We start from the raw sequence: 12,681 nt of genomic DNA, 5'->3' as shown, positions 1-12,681 counted from the left end.
TCTTGAATTTTCAATATAAATAATGTGACCGTTATGTCAATAACCAAAACGGGGGGAAATGCACATATGAATAAGGCGTACACTTGGTCCGCATTGATATATTATTGTATAAGATAGGATCTTAGTGGAGGAGGGAGGATGCATCCGTGATGGATGAGAAGTGGGAGGAGTCTATTGTGATGACGTTGTATCTTTAGTCTTCAGTGGGGAGTCTCTCTCTCTCTCTCTCTCTCTCTCTCTCTCTCTCTCTCTCTCTCTCTCTCTCTCTCTCTCTCTGGCGCGGGCGCGCTCCCTGAGTGTCCAGCAGTGGGTGAGAGGGGGTGACAGCCACGCTCTACGGACACACGGGTGCTTGCCTCCGGTAAATGACGCCCACCATTCATACTTTTTGCACTAAGCTATTTTGATCATATACACATCACATGAGTGCACGGAGGAGGGAGGCTCACCTCCTCCTCTACCGCTTTTTCTCCCACTAGTCATCCTCCATCGACGGCATCGCCATCCGTCCCTCCTCCCTCCCTCGCCGCGGTGCACAATCTGCCCTTTTCCCTCTCAATCCAGCTTTGCATCTGAATGACGGGCGGAAGGTTCGACTTCGACGACGGTGGCACATATTGCGGGGGTTGGGAAGATGGCAAAGCCCACGGACACGGCATCTGCACCGGACCCAAGGGCCAGGGCGAGTACGCAGGCTCCTGGTCGCACGGCTTCGAGATAGTCGGCGTGTACACCTGGCCCAGTGGGAACACCTACAAGGGATACTGGTCCCAGGGCAAGAGACATGGGCTCGGCGTGGAGAATAAAGGAAAGTGGATCTACCGCGGGGAGTGGAGCCATGGCTTCAAGGGGCGCTACGGCGTCCGGCAGAGCCACAATACACCTGCGAGATACGACGGCACCTGGAGCAACGGGCTCCAAGATGGATATGGCATTGAAACATACGGCGACGGAGGTAAGGAGACATGTAACTGCACATCGTGGCGCATTGCACTTGAACGCATCATTTGCCAGGTTTGCTTGCAAGCAGAAATTGAGAACACAGTGACACCATATGTAGAAAACGTATGGGATTATTCTCTGTATGTACTAAAATATGACACCTAATCAATGTATTGACCAATCAGTTGTTGGACTTAGCCAGGGCAGGGGTGCACAACTCAGTTTTGGAGGGCCTCTTCACAATTATAGCTACCCTAAGTAACAGTGAATAAACAGTATATGAATATAATAATAATATCATTGTTTCACAGCTTGCATAGGCAACTATTTTATTCATTATATTTTTTTACTAACAGACTGATGGATAACTTACTTTGAAATCGTAAGTCAAGGTGACAAGTAGATATTTAAGTATTTATTTTTGATAAACAAAAAAGTAATGTGTTGAACATTTTTTGTATTATCAGATAATATTAATGTGTGAAACATAGGCAAATGCATGCAAAATTGAAAGAACAAATACATCGGTCCAGAAAGTGCTGTATTATTTCCAGCCCTTCGCAGCCCCCCCCCCCCCTAAAAATTTATGTGGCGGACCACATAAACTAATTTGGTGTACTACATAATGTTGTGGGCCACAGGCTATATAAATAACGTGATTGGCCACATAAAATTATGTGGCGGGCTACATAAAATAATGTGGCCGACCACTTGAAATGAAGTGGCGGAACACATGATGTGTTGTGGCGCACCGCATAAAATGACATGGTGCACCATGATAAATAATGGAAGGACAATATTAAAAGACGAGGCGGACTACATTAAATTATTTTGCGCACCGCGTTAAATGATGTGGCTGACCGCATAAAATAATGTGGTAGATCACATAAAAAGATGTGGCGGACCACTTTAAATAATGTGGTGGATCGCATAAAATCATACTTGCCAACCTTGAGACCTCCAATATCGGGAGGTGGAGGGTAGGGGGGGGGGCGTGGTTGGGGCGTGGTTATTTACCGCTAGAATTCACCAACTCGAGTATTTCATATATATATATATATATATATATATATATATATATATATATATATATATATATATATATATATATATATATATATATATATATATATATATATATATATATATGTATGTATATAAAAAAAAATATATATATATATATATATATATATATATATATATATATATATATATATATATATATATATATATATATATATACATGTATGAAATACTTGACTTTCAGTGAATTCTAGCTATATATATATATATTTATTTTATTTACATAAAAGAAATACTTGAATTATCTATCCATTAGATGGCAGTATTGTCCTGTTTAAAGGCCTACTGAAATGAATTTTTTTTATTTAAACGGGGATAGCAGATCTATTCTATGTGTCATACTTGATCATTTCGCGATATTGCCATATTTTTGCTGAAAGGATTTAGTATAGAACAACGACGATAAAGATTGCAACTTTTGGTATCTGATAAAAAAAAGGCTTGCCCCTACCGGAAGTAGCGTGACGTAGTCAGTTGAACATATACGCAAAGTTCCCTATTGTTTACAACGATGGCCGCATGAAGTGAGAGAGATTCGGACCGAGAAAGCGACAATTTCCTCATTAATTTGAGCGAGGATGAAAGATTTGTGGATGAGTAAAGTGCAAGTGAAGGACTAGTGGGGAGTTGAAGCTATTCAGATAGGGAAGATGCTGTGAGAGCCGGGGGTGACCTGATATTCAGCTGGGAATGACTACAACAGTAAATAAACACAAGACATATATATACTCTATTAGCCACAACACAACCAGGCTTATATTTAATATGCCACAAATTAATCCTGCATAAAAACACCTGCGTGTTTGTTATGCTAGCTCCTAGCTCCTCTGCTAGCTCCTAGCTCCATAGAACACGCCAATACAATTCAAACACCTGATCAACACACACAATCACTCAGCCCAAAAGACCGTTCACCTAACCCAAGGTTCATAAAGCTTATATATTTTTAAAAAGTTACGTACGTGACGCGCACATACGGTCAAGCTATCAAATGTTTAGCAGCCAAGGCTGCATACTCACGGTACCTGATATTCAGCTGGGAATGACTACAACAATAAATAAACACAAGACATATATATACTCTATTAGCCACAACACAACCAGGCTTATATTTAATATGCCACAAATTAATCCTGCATAAAAACACCTGCGTGTTTGTTATGCTAGCTCCTAGCTCCTATGCTAGCTCCTAGCTCCATAGAACACGCCAATACAATTCAAACACCTGATCAACACACACAATCACTCAGCCCAAAAGACCGTTCACCTAACCCAAGGTTCATAAAGCTTATATATTTTTAAAAAGTTACGTACGTGACGCGCACGTACGGTCAAGCTATCTAATGTTTAGCAGCCAAGGCTGCATACTCACGGTACCTGGTATTCAGCTGGGAATGACTAAAACAGTAAATAAACACAAGACATATATTTACTCTATTAGCCACAACACAACCAGGCTTATATTTAATATGCCACAAATTAATCCTGCATAAAAACACCTGCGTGTTTGTTATGCTAGCTCCTAGCTCCTATGCTAGCTCCTAGCTCCATAGAACACGCCAATACAATTCAAACACCTGATCAACACACACAATCACTCAGCCCAAAAGACCGTTCACCTAACCCAAGGTTCATAAAGCTTATATATTTTAAAAAAGTTACGTACATACGCAAAAAAAAGTTGCGCACATACGGTCAAGCGATCAAATGTTTAGAAGCCAAAGCTGCATACTCACAGTAGCACGTCTGCGTCTTTGTCATCCAAATCAAAGTAATCCTGGTAAGAGTCTGTGTTGTCCCAGTTCTCTGCAGGCGTCTGTGTATCGAAGTCAAAAGTCCTCCTGGTTAGAGTCTCTGTTATCCGAGTTCTTCCATCTTGACTGCATCTTTCGGGAATGTAAACAAAGAAGCTGTGTACTGTTGTTGCTGACTACGTTCGAAAAATACGTCCATTTCGCACCGACAACTTTCTTCTTTGCTTGCTCAGCTTCCTTCTCCATAGTGCAATGAACATGATTGCAACAGATTCACGAACACAGATGTCCAGAATACTGTGGAATTATGAAATGAAAACAGAGCTTTTTCGTATTGGCTTCAATGTGGAAGGCATACCCGTGTTCCCCGGTCTACGTCACGCGCATACGTCATCCGCAGAGGCGTTTCGAACCGGAAGTTTAGCGGCAAATTTAAAATGTCACTTTATAAGTTAACCCGGCCGTATTGGCATGTGTTATAATGTTAAGATTTCATCATTGATATATAAACTATCAGACTGCGTGGTCGGTAGTAGTGGGTTTCAGTAGGCCTTTAACTTCTCTGTTCATGACTGAGAAATCATTTCGGCCACCGTGTTCAATGGAGAAGTCTGTTCTACATATTTACAGGCAACATACACCTTCCCCTTCGAACTGTCCTGGATGAACTGAAATTCTTGTTTCCATTCGTTTTGGAACTTGCAAGCGTATTTATATTGTGGGAAAGCGGACGTGAGAATAGGCTGTCCCCACTCAGTCTCAGGTCCGCATTGAGCTGGAGGGGGCGTGGCCTCCAGCTCCGGCTGAATACCGGGAGTTTGTCGGGAGAAAATCTCTGCCGGGAGGTTGTTGGGAGAGGCGCTGAATAACGGGATTCTCCCGCTAAAAACGGGAGGGTTGGCAAGTATGCATAAAATTATGTGGCAGACCACATAAAATAATGTGGTGGATCACATAAAATGATGTGGCAGACCACATAAAAAGATGTGGCAGAACATAAAATGTGGCTAAATGGTGGGGTGTGCCACTTTAAATGATGTACCAGGCCAGATCTGGCACCCGGGCCTTGAGTTAGACACCTGTGGTCTTGACCCTTAGGCTGCCCGCTGAATTTGGAGCGAAGTTTTGTGTCCAATCCAAATCAATGGACAAAAATGTCCATGCCTGATGCAACGTGTACCAATACGTTTGTCCGTGTAGTCTATAGTCCATGGTTTTGGTCGCTTATTTTTAGGTGTCCACTACCCTGGTAGTGTAATGGTACACGCTGCCGTCTTTGTGCAGATGCTGCAGGTTTGATTCCCGTCCAGGGCCCCAACACCTAGCCATTGGAGATGTGCCAAGTGCAGATAAATGGGAGTGTTGTGTCAGGAAGGTCATGGGGCGTAAAACTATCCCAGGTCAAATATGCGAACGACTTGCTGTGTTGGGAAACACCAAAAAATAATTATTTGTGGGTGGAGACCATTAAGTTTGGATACAAAGTCCCCTCAGCAAGAAGGAATTTGTAGAAACACAAATGTCACATTTTTTTCTTTTTGAAAGCAGTATTTCTTGCCGATTAATTTGTACACCTCTGCTTTTGAAACACAAATGGTTTGGTCCTGTAATTGTATGTCCTCTTATGTGAACCAAGAAGTAGCCTGCTAGCTAACAAATGGATGAACAAACCTGGAAATAGCCCAAAACAAACACAATTGCAGCATTTCTGTTAGAGGAATTTATTTTGGCTTTTTGATGTTTGGCTTATGTTTGTAATTGCAAGAACAAAGAATAGTTCTGTAAAGTCCTGTGGTCTTGTCAGTATCTACGAACCAGGAAGTATTTTTCTATCTAACAAATGGATGGACAAACAACCTGGAAGTAGCGCTAAACAAACACAAATGCAGCACTCATGCTTGTCTGAGGCAATTTAGTTTAGCTTTTTGATGTTTCGCCCGTGTTTGAAACTCTGAGAACAAAGAATAGTTCTGTAAAGTCCTGTGGTCTTGTCCGTATCTCCAAACCAGGAAGTAGCCTGCTAGTTACCATATAAATGGACAAATAACCTGGTAATAAGTCTTAGACAACAATGAGCTCCACATTTCCCCGTCCCTTTTTGTCATTTGAGTTACAATTAATCAGTTTCACCCTTCTCTAGAATCAAAAATAGTATGGTTAGTAAGTAGTTGTAATAAATACTATAGTATCTAGTTACATGTCGTCCGTGAACCAGGAAGTGGCCTTTTAGCCAACAAATTGATGGACAAACAACGTGTTAGTACCCCTAAATTAACCCAATTGGGGCGCTTTATTGTGTTTGGGAATTTGATTTTCTCCATAAATGTCATGATGGAAATTCTCCCCCATCCCAGAATACCGTAGTGTCGCCTGTTATCGGCATCTTTCAGGAACTAGGAAGTAGCCTGCTAAATAACAAATGGATGTTTTGTGTTGCCTTCTGGCATGGTGATGTGTTTCGTGATCCAAAATGCAGGCATCTTGCAGGTCATTGGAGTTTAAATTCCAGTAAAGAGATGTGCCGCTGGGAAGAGCATGTGAAGCTCAAAGGCAAAACCTAGCATCGCATAGTAGCATGAAAATTATAGTAGCATAGAGCTAAACAGGAAAGCATTCAGTCGTGTGAAGTGAACAACAAACCTGCACCGAAGGCAGGTTAACACTGGCATATAAAGCTGTTTGATTAGCGATCAGAAGCAGGTTAGTCTTCTGATCACTAATCAGAGGCAGGTGAGTTCGATCAGCACCCCTAGCAACCAGAGGTAAACAATGAAGGGAGCACTAAAACAAATACAACCTCAAATGCAGGAAAACCACAAAAAAGGCAAAATAAGTCAAAACCTGTGTGACAGGTCATGACAGTTTTTGAAGTTTGAACCATGAAGTGTCCTCCCTGTCTCGTCGTTTAATGGACTTCCCCACGAACCAGGAAGTAGTCTATTAACAGAACTTTTGTGACCTGCTTTTGAAAACAGTGCTAGTTCAGGTTTGATGTAAAGCAAGGAATGTAACTTGTGTTGTACTTCATGCACACAACAGACAGACATCATGTTGCTGTTGCTGGTTATGAAACAAGTGGCAGCGTGATTTTTAAGCGTCCACATCACAATCTGAGGTTTTATGTCGCTGAATGAGTGCCACCCATATGATGGGGGACAGGGCTTTGGGAAAATCAGCTGATCCGAGAGGATATAGAGAACATCTGGCTGTCTGACCCAGCAGCGTCCTGATCACTTGATCTGCAGGGTCGCCAAATTGAACCGCACCACAGCACCAGCCTGTTAATCTCACACTGTTCATCCATCTAAATTTCAGCCTGGCCCATGGATCGTTTTCCCTCTGAAAGTGAACATTACGGTTTATTGCATTGTGTTGGTCGGTGAGCAGCGGATCAGCGAGCTTGTTCCTATTATCAGGGATCAGGTTGGTAATATGATGCTATCGAGGAGCCACTAGTAGGCAGAGCCCATGCCGATCGGCATCAGCAACACCAAACAGGATTAATGAAGCATTCCTCTCATTGTGTGACTCATAGCCGTTCCCTGTAGTCGGAGACAAACGCATAGTCGTGAATGTGCCTACTGTCAGTGGGGGAGTTACTGGCTGCCTGAAAATAGGCTGCGAGCTCAGTGATTCACATCCCCAGTGATCCTCGGTATCTTCATCAAACGACTTTGTTGAGGTTCATGCTTGAGGAAACATTCCAGTTGATGTGACATCTTTCTTAGCAGTGAATCTTAGCCTCAGTTCACATTTCAATTAAATCCAAATGAAATAAGTATTAAGATCATTAGAATGAGATATATTTACATTTCTATACCTTTTATTCTGTATTCTCCTACAATGACAAGTGTTTCCCGCCAGATCAGAGTGCAGGCAATGGGCCGGTGGCATAAAATGGCGCCATTGTCCAATTTGCATAATTGGCTTTGCCCAAAACTTAGTCTTTGTGTGTGGACAGGTGAAATCGAGTTTTTTGGTTTGTGTCATGAAAAAAAGTTGTGACATGATTTCATTATTTTGTACCTAAAAACAACATGAAGTTATTGACTTACTGTATAGGTGTTGGTTTCATTTTGTCCTGTAGAAGATAACTGGCATGGGCTGTTAAAATAAACATCTATGATGTTTTCCGGGGCTCCATATAAGTGTGGGTTGATTTTTAGAGATGTCTGACATATTACCATATTTGATGAACAAATACAGGTTTAATGTGCTGCCTTGTCTGCGGTAGTATTAGGTATTAGGCCATCTACTGTACAGAGTTGGAATGACAAGCTCCACATACATTGTTTGTAAGCTTGGGCAAAAGCGCAAAATCTAAAAATAAAAAATATAATGGACACTTAATCTTTTTGGGGTGGAACAAATTTAATTAGGGCAGGTCACCACAAATAAATTAAAGTATGGAAACAGTGAGTGAAAACAATACCATTAACTGTACGAAGTTGGAATGCCATGCTACACAGACAGTGTTTGCATATTTGGCTTAAAGTGCAAAATAAAATAAAAAACAGTGGACACCAATTCTTTCTGCGGTGGTACAAATTTAACTGTGGCAGGCCGCGATGAATGAACATATGTATGAACATATGTATTGAAACTGAGTGACAAAAATTCTATCTGCTGTACGGAGTTGGAGTAACATGCTACACAGACAGTGTTTGTATGCTTGGGCGAACCCTAACTCAAATCTTTCTGTGGTGTTACAAATGTTATAATGGCCTTCTACCACAAATGAATGCATGGAAACTAGAGGTGTAACGGTACACAAAAATTTTGGTTCGGTACACACCTTGGTTTAGAGGTGACGGTTCGGTTCATTTTCGGTACAGTAAGAAAACAACAAAATATAAATGTTTTGGTTATTTACCAAATTTGCAAAATCTTCCACCAAAAATATTTTTGTTAGTGGAATATTTCATGTGAAGTAATCGGAACCTTGGATAGGTCAATCATTCATAATAACATTGATTTTGATTCAATATTATGTTTTGAGCAATGACAGTTTGAAAGAAAAAAAACAGCTTTGTTGTATTAGTCAACATTGCAACTTTTTCTAAATTACATTTAACCTTTAAGCTTTTTTATTTCACTTTTGTTATGTTTTTGTTTATTTTAATAGTATTTTTAGAATGTGCCGTGGGCCTTTAAAACATTAGCTGTGGGCCACAAATGGCCTGCAGGGCATACTTTTGACACCCCTGCTATAGATAATAAAAAATGTAATCTGATAAATCTATCGATAAAAAGCAGAGCCTGACGACGCATGCGCGTTTATCATAACTCTCTCGCTCTCTCTGTCTTTGCCCCTCCCTCATTAATGCTTTCTGCGGGCACAATATGTTTTGTTTTTAACCCCTTCTTTACCCTGAACGTACATTGAAAATACACGCAACCCTAACTCAAAATGCCGGACATTTGAGGCATTCAAGAAACTCCGCTCGGACAGCCCCGCAAAAGAGGACATGCCCTGTGAAAAGAGGACGTATGGTCAGTTTATCGTAGCCCGGTCGCTGCTCGCATGCCGTGTGTTGTGCCTCGGTGTGCATTGTTTACACAACGTGCGGTACGCTACTTAATATGTCCATGTGGAAACTCGTTCGGTACCGAACCGAACCGAAACCCCCGTACCGAAACGGTTCAATACAAATACATGTACCGTTACACCCCTAATGGAAACATTGAGTGACAATAATGACTTAGTAACATTGCGGGGAAATGACTACAATTGTTCATTATCTCATGTAAAGTGTGACCTTTCTCAGTATGATACAGTTCTAACTAATTGGAAGCAGTGTTATGTTGAATGTGTTGTTACTGTACATGTGCATAACTTTCTGACTTATGTACCCAGGCACCTATCAAGGCCAGTGGATGGGCGGCATGCGTCACGGCTACGGCGTGCGCCAGAGTGTCCCGTATGGGATGGCGACTGTTATCCGTTCACCTCTGCGTACATCCATGGCTTCCCTGCGCTCCGAGCAGAGCAACGGCACCGTGCTTCAGGACCTCTCCTCCCCCGCAGACACGCCCACAGGCAACCGCGGCGGCTTTGTGCTCAACTTCCACTCAGACAGCGAGGTTGTGACAGGCAAGAAGAAAGGTCTCTTCCGCCGGGGCTCCCTCTTCGGTAGCCTACGGCAGCTGCGTAAGTCCGACTCCCGGACCTCCATCTCCAGCAAACGCAGCTCGGCACGCAGCGACGCCACTATGAGCCGCATCAGCTCCAGCGACGCCAACTCCACAATATCCATCGGCGATGGTGAGCTGCAGGACGAGGACCTTCTCTTGGAGGACCACGTGGATGCCACCACCACCGAGACCTACATGGGAGAATGGAAGAACGACAAACGCAACGGATTTGGCGTTTCGGAGAGATCCAACGGGATGAAGTATGAAGGAGAATGGCTGAACAACAAGCGCCATGGTTATGGCTGCACAGTTTTCCCAGATAGCACTAAAGAAGAAGGGAAGTACAAAAATAATGTGCTCGTGCGTGGAATTAGGAAGCAGCTGATTCCTCTAAAGAATCCCAAAACCAAAGAGAAGGTGGATCGGGCAGTTGAGGGAGCGCAGAGGGCTGCAGCCATCGCCAGAAGCAAAGTGGAAATAGCTTCTTCTAGGTAGGAATTTCTTCCTTATTTTACACCGTCAATGTCTTCTGACAAGTAATGTTGGTCGGATCAGAGGCTGTCAACAGTTTTGACCTTCACCCATCTGCGGCTTTTGTGTAGCGACCCCGATCATCCCTGCAATAGTTTTGGTTCTATTTTGTACCCATATCTTTCATTCCCAGTGTGTAGTGCGTTGCTGTCTGGTTAAACCCACAACCGTGCTGCTGGTGTGTCGCTTGCCAAATAACGCAACCTGCAGCCCCCTGCCAAGTGTGGCTCTGATGTGGCATGTGGGCTTTGACAGGTGGATGAAACGTGACCTTTTTAAAAAGCCTCAACCCCTACTGGGGACACAGCTCAATGGACACAGCATCGCTTTGACATCCTCTGCTTTCAGTGCCTTGAGTTGTTAGGCCCAGGACCCCAATGTGTACAAGCTATGGGAAGGGCAAAGATAATGTTCTGAATGCTGGGTGTCAGTTTAGTTGATTTTATTTACCGTGCACCCGGAAAGTATTCACAGCACTTCACTTTTTCCACATTTTGTTATGCTACAGCCTTATTCCGAAATGGAATAAATACATTTTTTGCCCTCAAAATTCTACTGACAATACCCCATAATGAGAATGTGAAAAGGTTGCTTATTTTAATTGCAAATTGATAATGAAAAAAAAAAAAAGTCACACGTACATTAGTATTTACATCATTTGCTCAAAACTTTGTTTAGCACCTTTTTGCCTTGAATATTATGCTACAAGCTTAGCACTAGGGTTGTACGGTATACCGGTATTAGTATAGTACCGCGATACTAATGAATCATATTAGGTACTATACCGCCTCTAAAAAGTACCGGTCCCCTGCCCCCCCCCCCCCGTCGTGTCATTGCTGGTTTACGAGCAGAGGAGTATGTTCGGCAGGAGTACTTACAAGCAGACACAGTGCAGTGTTTCTCCCAGAAAATGTGTTAGTTAAGGTGGTGTCTCTCCAGCGTAACTCGGCCTGTTGCCATCACGTCTCCATTTCATCGCTGCCACCACAGCCTAGGGGGGCAATACACTACAAACTGTGGTGACGTAGGCCGGCTTTGTCGCGTGAATCTCACAATTTTTGGTTGTGTTTTCCGCTCCATATGCTGAATGCCGATATACTATATATATCTCGATATTTTGTCCGTAAAGTAAAAACAATATACAAAACTGTCCTAGTTACCTGAGATACTAAGATTGTCATTATTATGACTTAGTAAGTCAATATTTTGACTTACTAATTTACTAAATCAAAATAATGACAAAATAATGACTTACTAAGTCAAAATAATGACTTAATAAGTCAAATTAATGACTTACTGTAAGTTAGCGTTTGCAATAAGCGTTTGAAAAAAGAGTTAAAAGTGGGGCCACATGCTGACATATGCTTAACTCCATCCATCCATCCATTTTCTACCGCTTGTCCCTTTTGGGGTCGCGAAAGGTGCTGGAGCCTATCTCAGCTTCATTCGGGCGGAAGGCGGGGTACAACCTGGACAAGTCGCCACCTCATCGCAGGGCCAACAGATAGACAGACAACATTCACATCTTTAAAATAAAAACATAAAAAAGACGTGCGTTCTTCGAAAGACACTTTTTTTTTTATAAGTGGTGATGACAGTAAAAATCATGGTGTTCCAGCATTACCATAACTGGTTTCACTATGGCTAGTAAGATGAAGTGTAGGATTTTGCAAAAACAACATACCAATCAACCACCATTCAACCTTCAAATTTCTTCAAATTTCTCTATCCACCATTTGGGTCTGGATGGATTTCTCGCAAGCACTAGAATCCAAACAATGTATGTTCCTTTTGCATTAACATTACATTTACGTTATACCTCGTTTTTTTGCGACTAATCCGTTCAAAAAACACAGACAATAACCAAAGCAATTTTTCCACTTAATAAATCATGTAATTCAGGGGTTTCAAAGTCTTTTTTTGTGGCCCTTAACTTAACTTTGTTGTTATAGATTGCGACCCACTCAATCTATAATAGTTAAATATATTTTGGGAATCTTAAATGCGACTAGACACAACCTACAATAATGGCAAAATTACAAAAAGGGCGGCACAACAAACACATATTGGGCAACACAAAGAGCAACTACTTTTAAGCAAGCGAAAGTGTCTCTGACCATATCCTGCAAGAACTGAACAGTGTGAAAATATAACATTTTAACATTAAATTTTACCTGTACAGTATAATGATTTAAGGCCTTCAATTTAGTCATGTGTTTTAGAAGTGCATACTTTG

General features: G+C 42.0%; 1 protein-coding gene across 2 annotated transcripts in view; it reads left to right on the top strand.

The window, feature by feature from the left end:
• The first annotated feature begins 310 nt into the window (after nt 1–310).
• Nucleotides 311–12,681, top strand: part of jph1a (junctophilin 1a) — a 136,902-nt gene continuing 124,531 nt past the window's right edge. Inside the window, exons 1-3 of one of the 2 annotated variants that reach the window (XM_062021075.1) lie at nt 311–361; nt 480–955; nt 9,637–10,405. In XM_062021075.1, the coding sequence (XP_061877059.1) occupies nt 577–955; nt 9,637–10,405 (1,148 nt within the window). In that variant the 5' untranslated portion in view covers nt 311–361; nt 480–576. Of the gene's footprint in view, nt 362–479; nt 956–9,139; nt 9,273–9,636; nt 10,406–12,681 lie in introns of those variants that run through there. The other variant, XM_062021076.1, reaches the window with a different exon arrangement.

This window comes from Entelurus aequoreus, linkage group LG15 (assembly GCF_033978785.1).
Source record: "Entelurus aequoreus isolate RoL-2023_Sb linkage group LG15, RoL_Eaeq_v1.1, whole genome shotgun sequence".
In the NCBI taxonomy this organism is placed as follows: domain Eukaryota; kingdom Metazoa; phylum Chordata; class Actinopteri; order Syngnathiformes; family Syngnathidae; genus Entelurus; species Entelurus aequoreus.
The sequence above is the reverse complement of the archived record's forward strand: the minus strand, read 5'-3'. Positions and strand labels throughout refer to the sequence as shown.